Source organism: Phlebotomus argentipes, unplaced genomic scaffold (genome assembly GCF_947086385.1).
Source record: "Phlebotomus argentipes unplaced genomic scaffold, Phlebotomus argentipes genome assembly contig_15, whole genome shotgun sequence".
NCBI lineage: Eukaryota > Metazoa > Arthropoda > Insecta > Diptera > Psychodidae > Phlebotomus > Phlebotomus argentipes.
Genome location: NW_026776181.1, coordinates 4,061,461 through 4,086,522, shown reverse-complemented (window position 1 = coordinate 4,086,522; position 25,062 = coordinate 4,061,461). Strand labels below are relative to the sequence as shown.

The following is a 25,062-nucleotide window of genomic DNA, read 5'->3' as shown; positions in this document are numbered from 1 at the left end:
AAGTGAAACTTTTTGCCACCGCCACGTCCCCTTGAAAATTTCAGCCTGACATTTCTTTTAAAATTCTATTCCATCGTCACTGAATCCAAATCATACACACAATCTAATGCCGCGCTATAACACTGGCATGGAGAGCTTTTTGCCGCCGCCGTGAAAAAATATGTTAATTTCAGTTGTTACCGTCACTTTTTCACTCAAAGGCGAGGAGCGTGGGACAGGTGAGGCGCCCAGCCGCCCCATCAACGCCACGGAGTGGCGCACGGCAGCTCAAAAATTGTAATTTACTGCCCACACACACATCCTGGAGGATAAAAATGCGCGGCCCAAGTATATAATAATGCCACCCGTGCTGTGCTCCAAAGCCGCGGTGGAGTAAAAACGGGAGCAAAATAAATCGCAATGCATGTGAAGTAGTCATTCAACACCTGTGTGAGTATTTTTTGAACATAGAAATACACGAAACATTCCGGAGGATAATTTAACATGCAAAATTTGAATTTTATATCAATATTCAAGGGGATTGCTCGATGTAAATAATTGAGAAATAAATTAAACATTTAATTTTCCGTGGGTGTGCGCTCACGTGCCCAATAGTCGGTCGCGATCGACCATCCTTTGGTGGCCAGAATGTAGGCCAACAGGAAAAATATCGGGGCTGGAGTGAAGGTGAAATTAAAATGTTCGGTTTCTCCCAAGAAAACTAATTCCGACCAACATTAAATTATCTCCATAAATGAAATTTCCCCGGAGCTACAATCGATTTTCCTCCCTGGCGCTTTCATTTCTTTCCCCTCAGGTTTTTCAGAGAAGAGTTGCTACAAAAAAGAGAAGGAAATTTTATAGACTGAAGAATTTATCCGTCATAATTTTTATATAATTTCTGCGAAAGATTTGGCAGACTTCATATTCTTAGAATGCCAGAGGAAATCGTCGGAACGATTAATCCTCTTTCCACTCCTTCATCTAACTCATCTTCAACTCAATCGCAGCAATATGCCTGCTGTTGGGGAGCACCAAAGCCTCTTTTGAAACCTCTGCCGCGTTTTTTGCCGCGCGTGAAGCCACATCTCCTCTTCCGGCATTTGTCCAACCCAAATGTATCCACACAATGCTGAATATTGTATACATAACAATATAAAACTCTCGGAGTGATGATGAAAAGTTTTTTTATGACACTAAAAGGAGTGAAAGCGTCTTGAGGAATTAAATTTTTTGTCACCAGCCACAATAAATTTCGAGGCTGTTTGCCTTGGAAGTTGAGGGCGGAGAAGGAGTCAATTTTTGAATGCTGTGGTGCGTTTCCTGCGGAAGCTCCGCACCTTGTCTTTCACCCCCAATTCACTCGGCATCCTCTCGAGGGAAGCGACTGAAGCATGTCGTAAAAAGTTTGTAGCTTCCGCTAGAGTGACTGGTGAGGTAATTGTGGCAATTAAAGGTAAAATCGTTTACCTCTAATTAGATTTCTTTTAACGGCCCATTTCATCCCTTAACCGCAATCCATCGAAGCAAATTAAATGCCTCCCGTGTGCGTGTATGACGAGAGTCATCCTGACAGAGCGCAATTGTCATCATTTTGTCCACGTTTTGTGTCCTCTCAATTTCACGTGCCCCACGAAGTTGCCTTTCTGGGGCGAGCAGAAAGTTGCCGCCGGTGTTTGTTCACGATTGCCCGAAAGCAATTTGCCAAACAAGCCAACCACCGCCCAAGAGGGTGACATAATGGTGCCCCTAATGTATGTTCAACTGTGGATTGCTTCCATATTTCACCGCAAGCCTGACACATTCCGGCCATTCCTTATTATTATAAACAATAATTATTTTAGCAATTTCCATTTTTTATTTGCATATTCCTCACTAGAAGTACTGACATAATTTCTACTCTTCCCCCACCCGCGGTCGTCGCACTCTTTCACATCTTCTTCAGCGCGTCTAATTGACAAATTAATTTTAATTTATTTGTCCAATGCCGAGGCTAGACAGTGCTTTCCTCTCTGGCATTTCATGGGGAAAGTCCATAAAAAATATCCACTCTCATCCGTGCCAGCTTATTAATAAATTTCCACCCTCGGTGCTGCTGTTGTTCGGCAATAAACTCATCGTGTGGTCAATAAAAAGTTTCCTCATGCGGAAAATTATTATTTAAGTGGCAAACTTCTAATTTGCTAATATTACTAGGGGGGGAAATCATGCCTACCAGCAAGTGTAAAGCAGTGGAAAAAGGCCCTTAAGATTGCTCATATTGATAGATATGGCATGAAATGTTGGATATTGTACAGAATTTTGGAGGTTTTATCGCTAAAATTCTCTTCCGAGCTCTTCCCGCGTAAGCCTAACATTTTTTTAATCCTCTCTCATGCAGATTATGTCAGAAAGCATGAAAGCTCTGGGGATTTTCTGTGAAATTATGCATCTAGAAGACGTTGTTCCCATATTTTCTTAAGTATTGATTAAACTTTGAAAGTGTCGGGGAGCTTTGGATTGGGGATGGCAGAATGCGATTACCTATCCTTGCCGATAGTCCCACACTGCTCGTGAGCAACCGCAGGAGCTCATATAACATGTAGTTTGCTAATGAGAAGACCATAAGTAAATACTTTGGTTTTCCTCACTCTTTGGCGTGAATTGAATTGTCGAAATATTTAAACAATATTTGCATAACAATTGCGATGTGCCGGATGTGGATCTGGGCGCATAAACAAGGGAGTATTGATATTGAGGATAAATACAAATACATCACACCATTCACTCCTTCTGGCATTTATTATAATTTGGTCTCGCCCCTTGAGCCCCGGATAAACACCATGAGAGAAATATTATGAATTGCGTTTCAGTTCTGGATAATGGTATCATTTTGATGATCAATAATCCCTGTGGAACAATTTCATTAAACAATAAACAATCTGTTGTGTGGCTGGGGTCAGTGCCTCATTCCAGATTCAACCTCTTCGCACAGTACGGTTTATTTGCGGGGGGAGTGCCATAGTCACTGGGGCACCTCGGCAAGGGTTGGTCTGGGGCCGAACAGTTTGTTTGTGTTACACCACTCGTATTTACATGGATAGCGCTTCCGTTCCGGAACTCCTAATAATTATATGAACACACACACATACACACTCGGGGCATTGTCGGGGAAAAGCAGGCATATTTGATACGTCGGTGAACATAAGGTGAAATGAGACGTATCTGCATTGGCTGAGCTTCACCATAAATTGGATTCAGCGCTGGGCCCATGAGAGAACCCATGGTTAACGAATCAAAAAATTATGATTTGCAACCCGTAACTGATTTTCCCATGACCGAATAGCCCTAACTCAATAGTATTTTCCACTATGTACACAAATAGTTAAAAAGCTGCGGCAAAGCACACAAGATGTCGATAGCGGCAAAGGAGGTTGTTATTGTTTCAGCGTAATGAGCTCAATTAGCAATTTTCATTGTTAATTTATGAGTTTGTATACAAAAGGCGTCGCTATTGTGCGATAGAAAATGGAAAGCTCCCACCCTTATCGGCCCAAGAGAGATACAAGGCACTGGCCATTGGTGGGAAACTTTTCCAAAACTTTCCTCAATGTTTCTCTCAAGGCAGATATTGCACTTGATATTCCTTCTCAAATTAAACCGAAAGAAACTCGCTGGCGAAATCTTTTTCTCATGGATTCTATTTATTCAACCACTAAACAGATTTTACGCTCCAGTGGAGTAAGGAAATGAGTTTTAAAGTGTGAAAAAATCTATAAACAAAGTATTTATTTATAATAGAAAAAAAAGAAGTTTTAAAGTTGTGTGCGATCATTCCCATGAAGATATTGTTTCTGCTTCACCACTTTTCTCCACTCGGAGTGAAATTCAATTAATATTCTTAGCACAGACTTTAGGGAAGTATAGTGAAATTTCACCGAAACCTTCCTCCGAAGGTGAACCAAAATTTCAAATTCCTCGCAATCTTAATCGACCGTAATACCTCTATTGGCAAACTATGGAGGAAAATGAGACGCAATTATGGGGTAAATTCACAAAGACGCTCCCCTTTTCTCATCTTTGGGTCTGAGAATGGTTCGGTCAAGGGATTGTCGGACCTTTGTGGGGGTGGACTGATAATACAGCCCTTTCTCCATCACCCGAGTCGAGCAAGAGGAAAAGAATAGGAGATTTGAGGCTCGCTGTTGTATGGAAAATTGCGAACAACTCACCTCACTCGAATCACAAAAGGACCCGACATTCAATGTGGGGCGAAAGAGAGGAATGATTGTAGGATTTGTACACATCTTTAGTAGAAGTATAAGGAGACTCCACATTGGGCTTCCTGCTTCCACACGACTGCGAAATCCTGTTTGCATATTACTCATCCCTTTCGTAATTCATAAATTTAACGTCTTCTTCCACTCTTCGCCAACCCCTCAGAAGCCCACCCACTGATTCGGGTGAGGAAATTGAAGAAGGAATAAAAATGAAATACGTAGCAAGATGAATTCATTATCCGTTCATTTTTCGCTTAATGCAAAATCTCTGGCACTGACGGAGAGATTGGAGAAAATGTTGGTTAAAAAGTTTTTAATTAATTTATAAATTCCCATGGCTAAAAATTTGCGCACACCAAAAAGAGAAATTATGTGGAGTTGTTTAAAAGAAATTAAAGAAAACGCATTTGGTCGGTCTGAACACCCCTCGCAAGAATTCCATGTTGAGAGAAAAGCGGCGTATTGAGGCGTGGAAATAGGAAAGTTAGAAGGGAAATTATTTAAATTTTTTTTATTTTGCCTCTTTCGCTCCCCATCGATGAAAATGTCTTTCTCCTTGTGGAAGATTAATTTGTATGGAATGCACGAAATTCAATTTTTTTCTCCTATGTTAAAATGGTCGAGGCATAAAGCAGCATAATAGGAGACTAATGAACTTTCTTATTTAGGCGAATGAGAAAAGGGAGTAAGTTCACTTATTTCTATCTTAATAGAGTTACGCTGAATTTTTTAACCTTGTTTTGTAAATTACTGAAAGATAATTAAACTATAGCATACTTTGTGCCATAAAGTCTGCATGGCGCATTGTAACATAACGAAGACGTTCTTTTGATATATGATGAATTTCTCCCGGTATAATAACGATTACCCGGAATTTTCCAACTATAAATTTCTCTTAACTGCATCTTCAAAAGCCCGAGTTCTAAATAAAATGTTTCTCTTTGTGTAATATCATATTCTTGCCTTGAATGCTTCTTTCGCTCGCCTGTTTGTATGCATATTTCTCCAAAGTGTAAGTAATATCGACAAATTGTGATTGGGTTTCTGATGCTGCAGCAGAACACATTTTTCTTCAGGGTAATTGACGAGAGTACTTTGATGGTAAATATTATTATTGTTGACTATTTCTTCACGACTTCTCTCTTCGGCAGCATTGAAATATTAAGTTGATATGAAACAAAATCTTCCCATCGCTATTGAGGAGCAAAAATGCAATATAATTCCAATTGCACGTGTCAGTTCGTTTTCCCCAAAGGAAATACCATTTTTCTGTTGACACATCAGTATTCCGACGACTGTTTATAAACATTACTTTTCTGCTACACAATCAACCTTACACCCCACTCGGCCAGCACTGTGGCAGCACACACCATGGCGATATATCTCGTGATGGGGCGAGAGGGCTCCCATTACCGCCCCCGCCTCGACCGCCCCACAATCGACCAAAATGTCGCTACGAGGAAGACAGGTCTGTGATGAGAAAAGAGTGCCCAAGGAGGAAAGCTCATTCGGAAAAGCTGACGTGTGCCAATAATCACGGGAATACTGCAGAGACAAAGTATGTGGCAGTTGCTCTTTAATTTTCTGACTTCAGCACAAAACGCCAACTTCCGGGCCGGACATTTAAAGAAGGTCACCATAAAAATTCCCAGTGTAATCGACTTTCACCGCGTGCAAATATCATGTTTTTGATTGGTACTCTATCGTGCTAGGTGGTCATTAAATTCATCCACCCACCCGCTGACACGCGCTCACGTGGCAGAATCATTTTTGGATGGTTCATGCGTGATCCACTATGTCCTGTGTAGTTTCTATGGCCCCCGTGAAAAGGATACTCAGCCAGAAACAGCCATGACACAGCACAGAAACCAAATCCTCTCTATTATGTCAAACGAAGCAATTTCTCAGAATCGACAAGTCCGAATTAAATCAATGAAATTTTCAATAAAATCAACACTTTTGCCTCCGTGCTCAACAGAGGATACTTAAAAACAGTGCAATTAATGCCCCTTTTTCTTTCCCATGCCATTTGTCCGGTGGTTCAGCCCCTGACAAATTTTCACTCCCTCACATTTCGTGGCGATAGCGGGATAAAAACGGATAAGCGTGGGAGAGGAAAAGAACTATTATTATTTCTGTACAACATGATGTTTAATGTGTAAATATGAATTTCCATGGCAGGATTTTTGAGAGTCCTCCACAAACTTTTTTTCACTCCTCCATTCATGCCGACTCTCCCCAGAGACCTCTGGCATTTGCACAGGGAGGAATTTAATGGAAAGCTGTCGATTTTTTTTTATATCGTCTCTTCGGAACAATGCTGGAAAACATCGCACTCTGTATATACCTATGTGTGTGCAGAAGAGGCAGAAAAAGGCAATACTGAATTGCCTCTTCATGAGTGTTTCACTCAAAAAGGTGGAAAGAGGAGAAATTTCCGCAATTTTTGTCGAATAAAATAAATTGATAGACTGAAAATTTTGCTAGTATAAAGTAATGAAATTAGTGAAAATTAAAATTGATTCGATTGCTTTTAATATGACTAATTTGAAATATTTTCTGATGCCAGGCAGTCTTGCTTGGTTAGTGATTGGAAATGCATTTCTAATTTGATTAATATCGACCCGAATTTACTCAAATTACTCATCACTATACATCGCAACTGTTATTAAATTCTGCTGCAAAATTCTGTCATTAAAATGTCACAGAAATTTGCTTATATACAATTTATGAATGTTAAAGAGTGAATAAAAATAATAATATAAATCTGTACTAGATCAGTCAAAATTCGCGGCACATCGATATGACTCAGAGCCTCCAGGTGGTTCTATTTAATTTAGAACCACTGTATGTACAATTTTTATGGCTAAATATAATTTTTCATTTGCGTTTTCCCAGATTTTTTGCCAGCTTACATAAATATGCCAATCAATTAACTCTTTTATTTTCTGGAAACTATAAAACTTATGATCCCGTGACATCTTTCGATGAGGCCCTGGTTGTATTTTTAAAGAAATTCTTAAGAGGATCTGAGAGAATAGCTTCAACTTGAATAAAATATGAAATCACCACATTATTTGTCTTCGTTCTATACACATTCAAAGGCACTTTGATTAAATCACATTAAGGCAAGGTGGCGACAAATACCGAATGAAAATTTTTTCACACGGAAGAACGATTCCCACGGATTTTGTGTGAAAACATTAGAACCCAACCGCGAGGATTGCAGAGTGCATACTTGTGATGAACAGCGGGAAATTTTTCTACAAACTCACTCGAGAGTATTAAATTTCAGGCAGACAGTGAGCAGAATGGGTGAGATGAGTGGAAAATTGAAAAGAGTGGAAAATTCTCAAACTCCATTCCTTCTCTCTCTCGAATAATACCATCCTTTGCGATGTCACGATTGCAAAATGAAAAAGCTAGAAGAGGACGAGGGCAGAAAAATGCCAAATTCTTTTAATTTAACTTTTAAAATACTTTCAAGTGAAGGCAATACCGCGAAATCAACTAGCTTTCTACACATACAGCAAATCTTTCTACCCCGAATGATTGGAATTTGTAAACCTTCTACTAATGAAAATGCTTCAAATTCCCAAACATTGTCATCAATGGAATGTCAATTGTTCAAATGACTCCCTATATCTTCAGTGCTCCGGGGCTCAGCCTCTATTCGTCATTCTCCTCTGTAGAGGATCTTGTTTGAAAGTAGTTTTCCCACCCCAGTTGGCATTCTGAGATCGCGAATATACGAGAATGTATTTTCGCCCTAAAATGATGCGAAAATAGTCCAAAGTTATTCCGCCAACAGCCACCCACACACTGCTTGAAACATTCAATTTCATACACACGCCAGAATATGGCAACAATATAAAATGCTGAAGCTCCATATGAAAATCTCTACCAATTTAACAGTGAGTTACTTCAGTGGGAAAGTACACAAACTTTCTCGTCATATGGCGAACAATGAGAGTGAGAGAACTTGAGTGAAATGAGATAAACTTTCCTAAGTGATTTAAATATTTGAAGGTTTCCAACTTAGTGAAGTGTGTGTGTGTGTATATTTTGCCTTGCTTCCACGTAGGAAAATATGCAGATAAATTGCCTAATAAATGTGGCATCTTAAGAATATTTTTGTAAATCAATTTGGTTGGAATTCAAGCAAATGAATACGTTGTAACTCAAATGCTCATCTTTTTCAACATATTTTTTAATGCACATTTTCCCAGTGGAAAATTTTGCTGTGCAATACTTAAGAAATTGTCTCATCTCTGTGTTTTTTCCTCCACATTCAATAGGGTGTGGCGGTGACAAGGCCTCCCCTTGTACTTGTCTGTAATAAGGTCCAATTTGGGTTAATTGCGACATTTTCTAAACATCTGCTACAGAACACCTCCAACATGGAATTTCCGCTCAAGTCGCAGATTTTCACTTGAGACTACTTGCAGGGATGGACGGTGATATTTAAAATATACACCACACAGGACGATATATCACACGGAGGTGCTTCTCTTATTTGCCTCGTTTGTTGGTTTTTGTGCTCGGAGCTTTTTCCGTTCTTTCTCTCCTTTATTTTTAGGTGAAAGACCATTGCCGCGAAGGCCGGGAGAATAACATTTTCGTCATCTCTGTCGTCATTGCAGGCATTCACCGACACATGTATAGAGTTTAACTCAATTCTTGCACGTCTCTGAAATGTATCAAAGACGTGGAAGGAGGAAAAAAAGCACTTTTTCGTTCTCCTCTTCCTCATGTCATCTCTCTTTTTGCACACTTTTCCTCTGTCTCTCTCTCGCTCTCTCTCTCTCTCTCTCTCTTTGGCTCTGCCTTTAAGTTTCTTCGGTTGTCGAAAGAAAGCACAAGGGAGCCACATACTTTCGCCCTTATTCTCATCCTCGCACCATCAATCTCATCCTTTTTGGAAGTTCGTGTCAATTATTTTAAAAAGCCTCTCGGATTTACAAAGAAAAATGTATAAGAAGAAATATTTTCCTTTCCTCCTCGATGTCGAGTCGTGAGCGTGGGTGAGAAAGAAATAAGAAGAAAAAAATTGTCGTGCACTCAAAAGGATGCCTGAAGATTCTAGCGATCAAGTGGAGGCGCCAGGTACTCGGTGGCGGCGCCTGGTGTACAAATGGAAGTCAGTGAAACTTTGAGATTTCATTTGTGAAATTTCATTTGACTAATGTCCATCCTCTCTCTTTCGTATCTTTTAATGCTTCACCATTTCACCTTTATGATTTTTTCAATTCAACACAGAGAAATTCCCTCGCTGGCCGCCCAATTTTCTTCCCAGAGTGCCTTCAAGTATCCACTCAGATGGAGGGATCACTAGAGAGCCTGTGAATGCTGTAATATTTTTTTCTCTCCCAAGGTGGGCGACAACAAAAAGGACCACCGCATAATGTACGTATAATATGACTTTTCATATACGAATGTTTTCCCTCTGTCCTCCTTTTCGGCTTGTCCCAGAAAGAAAACCCGCTTCGAGTGGGAGAAAAGCATGACATTAAAATTATATTGGTTAAGTCTCACACAACCATTACCATTTTCATATCATTATCATTGCTTTTTATATCATTGCTGTCGAATTCAGTGGTGAAAGCAGCTCTCGCCTGATGGGTCTTTTCTTCTTCCTTTTCATAAAATAATCGTCTTATTTATTCGGTTGATGTAAGCAAGAATTGTAGAGGGCGGAAGAGGCACGGGAGGGTCTTCCTGAAGACGGTGCATAGAGTGGTTTTACCCTGGTGCTCTATAAAATCTCAAAATTCTCTTATAGAAAACCTAATTCAACATTTAACATTTCCTCCTGAACTCCCAGTCTGCCACACGTTGTCAGACAAATCCTAGAAGGAAAATGAATAACTGAAGTACATTTCAAATGAAATACGAAATCTGCACTTCTTCGCATTTGCCAAACCCAACAGCGAAGAAACATTGTACGCCTCTCCCCACCCCCAATTCACCCCCCAACTCTAGAGATACATCTCAGAGGTATATAGTGGGTGGAAGTGAAAAAAAAATGATGAGAGGTATAGCGCAGAGAGAAGTAACGAGTGGAGAGGAAAATAGGGAGACGGCAAGGATGTATTGAGGATCTATTGAAATGTAAAACATTTCGTCTCTGTAATTATTTATCAAAGAAAATTTTTCCTGTCATTAAATATTTTCCCTGAGCTCGCTAGGAAATTGTTGAATGTAAAATGATTCAATATTTGATTACAGAGTATGCTCCACGATGATGATAATGGTGGTGGAGAAAAATGTTTGTGCTTGTCTCTATGCTTCTATGCTCCATTTATGCTACACATTGCTTTTTCGCCTCATCGTTCTCCTATTTTATAAATTGCGCGCACTCATTTCCCTATGAAATCCACACGGCAAACTCTTCGAATATTTAAATGATGAAAGATATACTCGACAAAATGTATAGAATGATGGTGAAAGCTCTCGTAATTGCTGTTGTTTCTCCTTGAGCCAATTTAACGCAGCACCCATCCCTCCGTATACTTTACAATCAACTTGTGTCAATCACTATTTGTGGTGAGACTTCAGCACCATCCACTTGAGCGTTCTTGGTGATTGTGTCCTCTCTCTTGCATTGTTGGCGATGGTGAGAATTGACATGGAGGCAAAGCAATTAATCATACTCACATAAAGTGGTAATTCACTTGCAATTAAAGTGGAAAATTGTACAACGTATACCTCAACTAACAATTTACTTTTCTCCACTTTTTGTCTGCCCTTTGTATCACATTTATCCACTCAAACTCGCCCTGGCGAACACATAACAGAGTCGCTATATTGCAACTGATAAATTGCTTTCAAATTAAAGTGAACGATAACATCGTAAGTCCACCTCACCACTTTGGCAGTGAGTAGAATCTCTATATAAATAATTGTTCTCATAAAGTAAACATCCCAAAAATCTACTCGTGAGAGCAAGAAATTCCATCCAGAGTTCCACAACAATGTCCGTAAAATGCACATTGCTTGGTATCTGCAATTGTTACTATTAAACGTGAAACGTTTAACGTTTCAGCAGTATTACCGTCAATTCTGTTTGGAGTGTATTTGAGCAAATCGCCTTGTACATTGTCATTGTACTATTTCCCACGTTGAGTCAACCCACTCAAAATACATCAACAATAAAATCAAATTGATGTCATTGGCGAGGGCGCACAAAAAAAGCACACCAAAAAGCGTGGATATTGGAAAAGCCATAAAACATTATCAGCAATTCTTTTCATATAAATAACATGTTCTCTTCGACACATGAAATCAAACCTTCACCCCCCCCCCCCGCCCCTCGGCCCTTAGGAGACTTGGAAAATTCCGATTGGCTATCGATTTGCTCTCCTAATTTGATTGTGGTATCACGTAAAGAAAACAAAACGTGATTGTTGCTGCCACACAGATGAACAGTGACTCCACAGATTTGCACACCCCTTCACCCGCTCACCCCCCACGAATATCCATCATGCCGGCGCGCGGTACCTTTGGCCCACCCAACCCATCCACTCACAGTGGCGCGGGATAATCGAAGCGATTTTGCAGAATCCGCCCCCAAATCGAGCTCAATGGGGGATTACGCGTATGTGGCTTGTAGTAATTTTTCCCTTCACCGCATTTATAAATAACTCACTTAAAAATTCATACTGAATTGGTTTATCTTCACCACCCACCGGTTCATTGATAAAGTTCAATGGGGCGGAAGAACTCTTGTTATCCCCGGACTGAGGCAACATGTTCCAGTGAAGAGCCTCCTCGTTGTCTCATCTAATTTTAGAGTCGGCAGAGAGAAAAGGGAACTTATATGCCCACTTGTGCGTCCCACATTGACCCCATCTGCCACCCACAGCACTCTTTCCGGCCCACCAGAGCCACCTCCGCACATTTGAGGCCGGGGGATGGGGTGGAAAATGGCCAGGGACTGTGTATAGTTAAAAAATAGTCACACCATCTGCTTCCTAATTTATAAACTCAACCAGCCACCCGCCCGGCAAAGACACAACCATTCCGCGCCGGAAAGCTCCAGCGGGCTCCCCAAATGATGCCGTGAGAGAGGCGAGGAAAAAATTGTATTTATGAAAGGAAAATCGCATTCTGCTTTAATGAGCTTTTGATTGGAATTAATGGTTCGCATCCGGTGTGAAGAAAATCATTTTTCCCCACTCACCATCTCTTTTTGATTTCTTCCAACATGTTGATGATGCTACGGTTTTTTCTTCTCCTCCTCGGCAATGGGGAGGACTTAGCGCGGAGAAAATAAAAACGTACACAATGTGGCATTTTTCTGGACGTTGAATGAGAAAAATGAGATGAAATATGGATTATGTGTAGGTGGAAGAGGTATTAAAGGGGCAGATTGGGGGTGTTTTTGTATGAAGAAGATTGCGAAGGGAGAGAGCAATGGCCATGGTAAATCGGATGACTTCACATTCACCCTGCCGACCAATTTTCAGATTCATCGAGGGATTATCTTGGGGCAGACAGAGCTTTTCTTCTTCCTCATCTTCACTGCGGAGCAGCTCAAATTGCCGTTAAGAAATGGCAAATTTGACAGAGTACAGAAATTATATTTCAGAAAACCGCATCGTTGAGGATGAAATCCAAATATGTATTAAAGTTGAATCACAGCACCTTTAACCACTTCTCTATACGTAATAAAATCAAGAAACATCCCCTTATGATTACACTTCACCTTGTTGAGCCCTCTCACCACCCGCAGTCCGGATAAAAAATGGGAAACGCACTCGTGTGAGGAGTTGAATGGGCCGAATTTCGTGTTTGCCATGGGATGACAACGGTGAAGAAGGTCTCCAAGGCTGAGGTAAAACTTTCTATTTATCCATTTTATTGTGGTGAATAGTGAAAGTCGGATAACACTATTAATTTTATGTGTGCTCATTTGGCTTGTCGCTTGAATTGGATGGGATTGATGGATCCAACGATGATGGAGTCACACAATTGGATTTGCCGCTGCGACGAGATGCCTCGAATCATAGCAATTTTCTTCGTCACCCATCTTCACCCCATTTCCACTTGGAATGTACGTGTGAGTGTGTGTGTGTGCCTGGTGAAAAGTCCCCCTCCCGCCCCGGCCCATTGTCACCCTGTCTCTCTGTGTCACACAAAGTGAGCAAATTCCACTTGGAGGAGAGTTCAGTGCGTTCACTAAACTTGACTATGTACATAAACAATGAGATTAAAATCAATGGCTCAATAGGAACTGACGCAGAGAAATCCCTTTCGGGGAGTTCCTGGCGAGGAGGGAGGAAATGACTGGAAAATACAAAGCGGATTTAAATACCAACATTTGACATAAAGCAAGAGAGATAAAATGTTGGAAGGAGAAGCGTGACGACAAAGACTGCCAAGACACTTTGAGGCTTTTCTCATGGATAAAGCTCCCTTAGTTTATATATATTGTATAACTCTGGAGCTCCTTGGAAAATGGTACCTTGAGAAACTTGAAACAAAAATTATAGTGCGCATTGACGGCAGAAGCCGAATTCCCATCCAGCAAGTTATGTGACGGAATGAGTTTTATTGTAACTCGGGAGATAAATGTAAGAGGAGAAGTCAAGCATCAAATATCTCTTATATGTGAATCACATTTGAGTTGGTAGGAAATCAACTGATGGAGAAGTCCCAGAGCATCTCCTGACACGCCCTAAATCCCGAAGTGGGATGTGTTGAAATAATATAAGAACTTCCTAATGAATATAATTCCTTGCGAAATGAGATAAGATGTCTAATTTGCTGATGTGGCGCTAAGAATTTGGCTACGCCAAGAGATGGTGAAATGGGAGCGAATCCTCGGGAATGGAGAAAAGAAAACATGTGAATTATTTATGCCCTTGTCCTCTTCCTTAGACTTAATTTAGATGAAATGTGAAAGAGTGGAGAGACAAGTGCTCAGTGGAATTCCACCTTTTTAATAAGAATCGCAACTCCCCATGAGCGACAAAGTGCAAAATTCACTGAAAGAATTTTAATTCCATTGAATTCCTTCACTTCACATTTATATTAGACGTGCACGAAATGTCTCAAGTGTTTTCTATGGCGCTCAGAATGCTTTCTATTCTCCCACCCACGCCGTGACTGCCCACCCCCTCGGGCATGGATATTTAATGACAGACTGAACTCCAATCCACTGATAAATATTTCAATACCAGATTCACAGTGACACTTTGCACAATTATGAAAGAGTGTACCTTTTGTCGGGGGCGCCACGTATTCATGAGAATTACCAATTCAATTCAATTACTCAAAATTGGGTGTCCATCTATTAAAAAGTGATTCTCTGTATAATTTACTGGTGATTAAAATTTCAATACGCGTCAGTAAATGAGCATTTGTTGTACATCCACGGCACCCAAATTACTGCAAACTTAGCCACTGCTCACGATTTTACAATGAAAATTAACAGCCCATGGAAATGTGAAATTGTTTACACAAAATGTGGAGTACTTAAAAAGAGTGGTAAATGCAGAGGTATAAAATAATGTGAGTTGCGGAAATTAAAATCAATATTAGCTAGATTTTATGGTCCATTTGGTGCACTCTTCTGCCAAGTGCTTTTGATGTACACCGAACGAAACCTGAACACTTGTGCTAAGGAATCTGATGAGTGAATGAAGACACTGAGGAGGGACTGTTTTGTATTCCGAAATTTATCACTTGAAGAATTGCTTTTTCCCGCAAATCATTCCACAATTCACCATCTTTTCCTCACATGCGGAGCCAGCTTTTCTTTCACACAAAAGCCCCACCAGAATGAGTGACTGTGTACACCTCGAACAATGGCGATGTGGGAGGAGAAAAGGCCACCCACATGACGCACAACTCATTGGCAAGAGCGAAGGCAAACAAATGATGGGGAAAAAGTTGAGTTGGTTCCTTCATGCGAAACTGAAAGGAAATTTTCATATTATAATGAGAAAATTGTTTCAGTCCATATTGAAATAAGAGCTCTTCAAGTTCCTTTCCGCCCTTCCCGTGCCACTTGTATTATTCCTCATCGTCTTTTTCTGATATGCCCTGTGCCAAGCATCTCGACACACAACAGAGAGTGAAGAAAACAAATTAGGATTAAATTTCTATTGCTTCCCAGAGCTATGGCACAACCACTGCGCGAGGAGAGCAAAAAAGGCAAGAACGCGAGAGAATGTTTCAACACGACGAGCGTTGGAAAATTCAATGAGATTGTACATGCGATGGCAAGGAAAAGAAACTCCCCAGTTATAGAGCAAAGCTTTCCAATTCTGTTGATGTGCACCCATAAAATTATGTACAATCCCGACTTGTGATGAGTGAATCGGGAGCTTTCCATCCACCTCATCGTCATCAGTATCATTATTATTTTTTGGTGCAATTTACCTAATAGACATTTCACTCTAAAATTCCATCAATGAAATTGAGGGGAAAACTGAACGGAGAGAAAAAGGTAAACTCTATTGCGATAAACACACCAAATCAGTACTTGAATTTTTGAACTGTGAATATGAGGAAAGTTCATATAACGTATTAAATTTGTGTTCAATGACAGCCAGTTTGTATTATATTGTACACCGCATAGTACAATTTCCAGTAATTTTCCCCACCTTAATCATTAATCGAATAATTAGTCGAGTCGAAAAGTCTGAGAGTTCATGGAAAACAAAATCTCAGGATCAAATCTCACTCAAGAGCACCATTGCGACACAAATTTCATAAATAGGCGCCCAGAAATAAATGGGCCTAACATGAAATATAATAATAACAAGGAAAGAATTTTTTCCTAACAATGTAGTAACGTGTTGTGCAAGAAGTTCTCTCTTTTTTCTAACACCCTCACTCCTCACTTAGTGGGGGAATTCCGCACTAAGGAGGGAGAGAGAGAGTGTGAAAAAAGGGCTGAAATATCTGAAACTCACGTCTTATAAATCAATTCCTTCGCCTCTGTGTCGAGTTCATTTATCATCAAAAGTAGTTTGTTAAGGCGCAAAATTTCAAACAGAGAGCGACTGAGTGGAGAAAAAAACCATTTGTTCTGCAGCCTGATGGCGAGGGCGGGAGTCAAAGTCTAAGGGGGGTCGGAATTTCAAAACACTCACCGTGTCTCTCCTTCTCGGGGGGATGCTTCCCATGGGCCTCCTCCACGTAGGCTCCCAGCACGGCAATTTGGCAGAGGACAAAGCGCGCAATCCGTGGAAAGGTGATTTTCATTTTTAATTACAATGTGTCGTGATTTTGATTTATCAGTTGAATTCCACTCGACAGGTATTTCGGGCCTGGCAATAATATTTTATTTTATTCCTCTACAGCCCGCACATATAATGGAAAAATCACTTCCTCACACTCCCACGGATCTGAGTGGGATATTAAAATAATATGCTTCAATTGGAATAATTCCAGACACGTGATAAATTCGCGTTTAATTGATTTTTTCGTGCACAATATTGAAATTATTGATACTATTTTATGGATAACACTGGATAGTCAAATGAGCGCATTGAGCGTACTTTACGAGAGTGTACTTTTGGCTCACTACAGTCAAACGGATTATTATTATTATCAGTCGGTCAGATTAAATAGCTTTTCATTCACTTTAATTTATAGCGATTTTGTGCAACCGTTTCACCACATTTTGGTCATAATTCAATCAATTTTCCCACCATCCCGACAGATGTTAATCATGTGACTAGAATAAAAATTCATTTCAAAAATCATTTCATTTCCACCGAAAGAGATGGGGAACTGATAAGGCTCTTTCCTGCTAAGAGCAATGTCTGTGGGCATTGAGCATGTTTTGCCCTTGGCTTATGCTAATCTGCACGATGTTTTTTCAGCTATCAGATTGCGAGTCCTTGGCAGCCTCTTTGGATTACACCTCCTCTCAGCACTTCCCACGATCCTCCGGGCCATTCTGGCACTCGGCGTGGTCGTTTGGCCAGAAGGGAGCAAAAACAATTGACGCAGCAATGTAATGAAATACATCACAATACATAAATAATGATGATTTTTATGGATGGAATTAATATTATTAATTTATCCTTGCAATTTATCTGCACATTCCGTACGCACTGCCCCGTAATCGATTTCGATGTCTCTCACTCTTGGCGCTCTGAGGCTGAAAGTTGGTGGAGAACATTTTTGATTTATGATTTCCGAACTTTGTGAATTAATCACTTTTTGATTTGGGACACGATTTCGTATAGAAAGGGCGCTTGAAAGCGAGGATGTGTGTTAGGAGGAAAAATCATACATTTACGTGCCACAGACGCATGTTTGTATTTATAACATCAAAATTATGTATTCCACACCCTCGGGGCAAGAAATACCTGAAGTGGCGAAGGCAATTTGCTCCTGTCCACTCACGGAGTGGCTGGCGGAGCGACACCTTTTGATGTGACTATAATTTGTGTGTATTATGGCAAACCCCCTGCCCTCCGTGGACGGTCCCGGCAATATTTGGCCAAATGTTTACAATTTGAGGGAATTTTGCGTGTGACGGGTGAGAAGGTTCAAGTGGGGTAGACCAACTTTCCAATAATGTCGAAAATGTCCCTTTTCACCAGCGTCGTCATGCTCGATAAAAATCCCTGACGTTAGGTGGAAAATTACACCCACTTCTCTCCCTCTCTCTCTCTCTCTCATTCGGGCGCTCATGAATGAGCCCAATGAGCGAGATTGAAGAGAAATCAGCACAGGAACCGAGCGGGTGGGGGTGGTGGCATGAAGAGTGAAGAAAATTTCGAAGGGTGTTCAACTTTTCACATACGTGACGCACTTTAACTCAATTTCATCCTCAAATCCAAGAAATTTCCCAAACCCAACCGCACTCCTCATTATAAATGACGAGCTTTCGCCATGTGAAGCTCGGAATTTCGAATTACTTAATACGTGCCCCGCTATCGACTGAACGTATAATATTTTCAATTGAGAATTCATGACTCGAGTTACACGCGGTGAAATGATTCATTTCATCAGCTGGGCGAGCAGTTAAAGTCTCCGGGATGTGAGCAGGACTTTCCATTTATCTATGGGGTGAAATCCTTCGGAAAATGTCTCTCAAGATAAACTTACTCAAATTAAAGCTCTAGTGGATGATTTAGTTCCTTGAATTTTGGCCCTAACACAATACCTCTGCACAAATACGGGACTCAAGCTGGAGGCTTCAGTTGGCCAAAGTTGTGCCCCCACGAAAGTCCAACAACTAAGCCAAATAGAGCGGCTCGGTGCAAATCTCTAATGGTGATGTCGTTAGACTTGGGAGACCCTTAAAGAGTAAATCTAGTCTGCTGGGGTATAATTTATTGAGAACAATTTCAGTGACTAAGGAAAATAAAAATGTAAGAGGCGGAAATTGTTTGAAAAATCAAAAGTCAAATATCGATCAATCGCGCTGGATGTCTGCCTGGTTGAGTAGAAAATCTTGTAATCATTTACCAAAAGTGGAAAACCAAGATATCAGCAGTATTTCAATCAAACCTCACATCCCTCAATTCAGTCGATCCCACATTACCCTGGCCATGATATAGATGTTTCCCGAAATCATTAATCAGGCCACTTTTTCAACCTTGCTCTGCGCACTTGAAGAGTGTACAAACAGAATTCGGCCACGGTCCCCGATTTTTTGCCGCTGGTCCCTCGCCAGGCTCTTGCCCTGCCCCATTTGTATGACCGTGTTGTTTGTCGGACGGTATATCATCTTGGATTGGTCCCGGATTCCCTGTACTCAGGCGCGGATGGGGGATTGCAAGGGGGCAAAAGTTGCCCAATATTCATGTGAGTTTCTTCTTTTATATCGGCACACGCACATCACCATAAAATGGGGGAGTCAATAAGGGGGTGGCGGCATCAAATGGGGTGACTGGGAATTCTGGTGGGATGACAGTGATAAGAAGTTCATACAGTTATAGGTGCAAGGCGGAAAAAAGAGGGATGAACATGGAAGAGGATCCAATGTTGAATGGGAAAACTTTTCTCTCTCACTCGTCTTTTTCACTTCTTCACCCACACATCGCTCGGCGGTCCTCATGCTGAGTGTTTCCCCTCCCCAGAGGCATTCCTCGTGCGTGGCGGAGTATTTTGAAAAAAAAGGAGCAACGGAAGAAGAAAGTTTAAATCACAACTAGAAAGGCAGTTTCGGATTGTGACTCATGGAATGGACGCAAAGAATACAATTTCTTGCGTCCTTTCAAAGCTCTATTCGCTCCTCAAAGAATCTTCTCTTGCTTCCACTATAAGGTATTCATTTGAGGAAATTGGAGCATCAACTCATGTTACAATATTTCATTTCGACAGGATGACAATCTGAAACCGATGAGAAAAGAGCCTGAAATGTTCCGTTTCATCACACATCTTCCCTTAGCAAACGCAACACGCAAAAAGGGTGGGCGAGGGTTGAAAGAAGAGTCTCTAGAATGCATGGAAAATTTACGTATGTATGAGGAGAAAAGATGGGAAATGCCAGGAATCTGCGCTAGAGACAATACAGCATGACAGATATGTTGCGGAAGTTCCCAATTTCAATAAATTGCTTGATTTTGAGACGATCAAAAATATATAAAGCAGTAGAGTCGTTTCTCCCAGTTTTCTTCTCTACATTATCTTCTCGTTTCCTCATCTCCCACCCTGCCATACTGTCTTTCACTCTTGTCTCTCAATTCCGCACCAGAGAATTCTCTGATTTTTCCGGATTGATTGGAGAAATATTCATGCAGAATAATGAGATCATGTATTTCAAGGAGGTATTATTAATATTTTACACCAATTAGTCCTCGCCGATTCCCTTTTCACTCTACTCTCTGTTAATACACGGAATTATGTCTGGGTATTTTGTGATAAACGGAAAAAAATCTTACCAAGAAGAAGAGATTTCCCTTCTGAAGTGTACAACTTTGGCAGAAAATCAAATTGGAATACCCAATGAAAGACTTACTTCGCAATCATAATTGAAGTAATTCCATGCTTTGATGCAAGATTATTAACTACTCTTCTAATAGCTTAACATTACTGATGGATCTTCAATTTACTAACAGCGGCGGTGTACGATTTTCCACGATATCCGTTGCCCCTTAGCTCTCCGGCTTCAGTGCTTGTCGAGGGAAAAAATCCCCTCGCCGTGGTCGATGAGGAAAATGGTATATTATATATGAGGAAGGAAGATAAAGAGAAGCTATCGATATGTCCGGTTGGAGAATATCAGACATCCAGCACATTTATCACGTGTGTAGCATATTGTTCAGCTCTTGAGCGATTTTTAACACGGTTGATTTATTCCGAATAAATATTTCAGTGGGAATTATTAAATTTTGCGCTCTCTCTCGCCCTCGTTCGACGTAATTTCGATTAAATTTCGCCTCAGCTCTTTTATCGAATTTTCCAATCACTGACGTCACCCCCGCAATCCGGTGAATTTTCCCCCCAACCGCTGCGGAGCGACGGGTGGCAATCGGCTACAGTCCATATGTGTTACATAAATTTATAATTATGTTGATGAAGTTCATTTATCCCGATCTGAACACATATTAAAATTTATTGTATTATTCAGCACTGGAACACTCTCTGCAGCACACAAACGCGCTCCGTGGGGGCCACTGGGGGGACACGCGGAGGCAATGGTAATTGTTGGGTGTTGTGCAACAACAATTGCATGCGGGAAGGATAAAAAGAGGCTGCTGGAGGATTAAATTGACGGCCCGCATGAATACATTGCGAGTTGCAATAAAGCAGAGAAGCCACAAATTCCATCAAGGCGCCCACTTTTTGCCACACTTGTGACAATTGCTCTAGCAGGAAAAGCAAGAAGAAGTGGCGAAACTCTGACTCACAAACACTGGGTGGATGGTGGAAATTAAGTGGGCAGTCTTTGACATAAATTTCCCACAAAAAGCAACTTCACTTTCCACAGGACGAGAGAAAATTGTATTATGCTTCTTTCACATGGCGTTTTTTTTTGTCGGACGAACAAATTCGCAGGAGGGACACTGCCTCAGTCGACCCGTAAATACATCACACAGTCTCTGTGGCGGGGAAAAAGTATGAATTCGGAGAGCAATTACCACAATTTTCCGCTATGGTGAAAAGCCTTACTTTCTCAATGCCACTCGTGGTGAGAGACTTTTTGGATTCGCACACGGAAATTCTATTGATACAGGCTCGCCACCACCCCACCCATCTGAGGGCAGGCCAGGTGACTTGTGAAGTGCTTCTCGTGCCTGAGACACTGACAATATCTCTCTCAAGGCAGCCCGGTCGCGGACGCAAACTCACGCGTGAGCATAGCCTGGCGGTCGGATGAGGACTAAAGAGGTGTCCTGCGACGAGAGATTTCCACCTTCTACAGCCACAATTTCATTGTGGCCAGAGAGCGAAAGTCACAGCCACTCTCTCGCGCTCTGGCTCTCCCTCACAGGACACTGTCACGCCTGCTGAGGGGAGGGAATCGCCTTGACAGTGTACTTTCGCAGGGGCAAATTCAGCGTACACTGTTCTGCTCACCCTCGGAAAGTCTTCACAGTGTACGCAGAAAGTCTTTCGAAGAGGAGAAGTGTTCCGCGATATTACACTGTCTGGCCGCTTACCATGTGGAATGACAGTGTACGCGGAGGGATTTTCCTGGAAATTCCCTACACCGTCAAGCATTTGCAGCGTTTTCAGGGGAAATGTGAGGAAATCAATAGAATAACATGTGGCTCAGCAAGCCAAGTTCTTATGCAAATTAGATAGCTTTAGAAATTGTCATACTTAAGTCAATTGATGCTATTGAAGTTTGATTTCTTGAAATTAAATAATTGTCTTCCTGAGCAGTGATAATTTTTTGAAAAGAATAACAAGGAAATTATCTTTCCAAATATTCACAACAATGGAAAAAGCACCACAGCACTTTATTAAAGCTACACTTAAAAGGATAAATTAAATGGTCTAAATGGTGTGTCCAAAAAGCCCTTCAATCAATCTTTCAGTTTCATACAGATGCAATGCAAAACGAGAAAAACAGTGGGGAAAATATGGAATAATAGCATTTTTTCTATTCTACAATCAAGCTCTTCTACTGCTCTGGAAGCGTCTCTTTATTGTTTGTACCTTTTCTCAATTCAATGTTTTGTATGAATTCTATAAATTGTCCTTTTGTTATCTACCAATATTGCAGTGTGTAAAATTGCGTCGCTTGATAGGCAATTTTCTACGTTCTTTCACTCACGGTCGCTCTCAAAGGTGAACTATTTGTGATCTCCTTCCTCAAATGAGACGGAGCCCAAAGAAATTCCTTTGAAATTCATGCAGCGCGATGAATGAGAGTTGCATGGAAATGGGAAGATAGACTTTTATGTGTAATGTTGTATTTTTGTATGCACGAATTCATCAAACAACAGAAATGAAAGATGGAGGCAAAAACTCAACCTTTGTTCACTCACCGCACATTCTCATGCAATTCCTGAGCTTCGAGATGGGTATCCAAGCAACTCATCCGTCCCACACCCGTCCCGAAGGCCCTCAAGTAGCGAATACTTTTCAATTTTCCACAATACCTCCATGTCGGGATGCATTGTGAGGATAAGTTTCATCTGTGCCACCCACTCTCGAGTGCTGGATTCACGTCGCTCTTCCGCCATCGCTCACTTCACGTCTGATTGATTCAAGATTCAAATTTCTATTCATCAGTCATCGAGTCGCTCTCCTGCTGCTCGATTCTGCTGAGGAACAATGCACACACTGAGTGGCATCCTCGCTCGGCGGAACGCATCTTCCATCCACTCTGCCGAGCCGTGCAGACAATGATCCGCGAGGCATCCACTCGAAAGGTATCAAGACTCCTCTATGACAGGTACTAGAGTCGCGCACGGAAAGCTTGGAGACGCTCGTGAAAGCTCAAGAATGGGACAGAAGAACTCTGTGACCCTTTTACTGCTGACAATCTCGCAATATTTATGCGTCAGTGCCTCAATAATGACCACTCGATCGGAAGCTTACTCACAGCAAATGTATGAAATCACTTCACTGCGAAATCTATGGCTCAGCAAGTGAATGTTTCAAACTCACACTAAAATTTAACCTTACAAGAAGAGCAAGGCGCGAAACGACTTGTTAAGATAATATTTTATCTCTTGACTCTCCCAGTGATTATCATACTATAACTATTCGAGATGAAAATGAAATATTCGTTAAAGTTCACAAAATTTGAAGACAGTTGCATTCGAAGTCGGCAAAACTATCGCATTAATGTAAACTTGTGGGAGCTCTCCTAAACTTTCTCTTGGTCCTCCACCTTGAGTTTCTCCCACATCGCGATTCCCCTTCAGCTGAAGAAACCCTACAGAAGTGTTAACAAGAAGATGAATAAATTTTCTCACACATCACTGCTGTGGAGTTTGTTAATAAAATAATAAAATGGATGAAGTGGCTTCAAAAAAGGAGTTGAAAATGTGAAAGGCGTGCGTGGAAAAGGTAATAAAATGGTGGGAAGGAAACGATGTGAGATAAATGTGGTGACGAGGTTATCAAAAAAGCACACACACACACACACACACACATTTCCACCCCCAGGAGTGACACAACAAAGAATCGTGAGGATGAGCTGTAAACTCTCAATTGGAGACGGTCAGTTGATAACAAGTTGTAAAATTTATACGACTTCTTTCTGACCCTTTTCCACACCCGCAAACAACCCGGCAATGTGCAGACAAAAGGACATCTCGTGCCATTTCAAATTAACGATTAATATCAGACACCACATACAGATGCTCAAGAGATCCTCCGGATGACTCTTGGCCACTTTCTGGGGGTTCAAGGGCCGTTTTTACGATCCTAAATATTCATTGACTCTCTCTTGTATGCTCAAACTTCACCCTTATTTTTCTGCACTTTCGCAGCTAATTTGGGGCTTTCCCCACAGACAACAGTGCAAGAAAAATTCCCCACAATAAACTTCCAGCATCGAATCTCTGCAATCATTCATTTCTCTAGCGTTTAACTTTACTCCTGAGGCTGATACCATATCATAATTGAAAATGGTTTGGGTGAAAAATGATTTTCACATTGAATGCGATTCATTCGTTCAGTGTGAGAATGGTTGATTTTAAAAAATTGATTCCCTCCACTCACTTTCAACCCACTTGCACCATATTTTCCTGGGCATCTTCGCTGGGGAAATGTATTGGACGGACTCGGAGTTGTGCAGCCGCTCCTCCTCACACCGCCGCGCTCCTCTGCGGCTCCTTCCAACTCCATTAGGTGATTTATGTTTCCCGTCCGCCACACTATCAGTTCTCTATCTGCTGGCGTCTCCGCTGCTGCAGTTCAATATTTGAAGCCACAATGGACGATGGACAAGCCATTCTTCCTCGCTCCATCTTCTTGGACCGTCGACAATGGAAGCAGCCAGAGAATACACTTGCCGATGGAAATAGAGCCGAAAAAGAGGAGTTGTAACTCAATTCTCGCCACTGCATCGAGTGTTTGCAACTTTTCACCAATTTCATCAACTTGCTCTCTGTCACACGACGCAATTGAACTCTCGGCGACTCGGTGCGGTAATTGAGATGATAAGCGCAGTTGGAATCAATTTAATGGTGGGAAAGGATTTTCACTAAATATCTTACTGAAAAGCCGCAGGATATAGGAATTGTTATTACTGTGTAACACTAATCAAAGTCAGGAAATCTCAACATGTCGCTGACTTGAAAAGAATCATTTTTCCTCCTGAAAAGATGCATTCGTATGTAAAAATGTAACAAAAGGGTACACATGAAGACATATTTCAGCCCTCTTTCAGCAGCCGACTCTGCGTCGTGAAGCTCAAAGGCAAAGGGAAGAAGTCAGTGAATTA

At 41.2% G+C, this 25,062-nt stretch overlaps 1 protein-coding gene across 1 annotated transcript in view; it reads right to left on the bottom strand.

Annotated features, from left to right (window-relative positions):
• The window catches only part of LOC132261538 (neural cell adhesion molecule 2), a gene marked incomplete at its 5' end in the record, with an annotated part of 79,932 nt that extends 63,571 nt beyond the window's left edge, over positions 1-16,361 (bottom strand). The window contains one exon of the mRNA XM_059760387.1: positions 16,343-16,361. Coding sequence (XP_059616370.1) covers positions 16,343-16,361 — 19 coding nt within the window. The remainder of the gene's footprint in view (positions 1-16,342) is intronic.
• Positions 16,362-25,062: the final 8,701 nt, after the last annotated feature.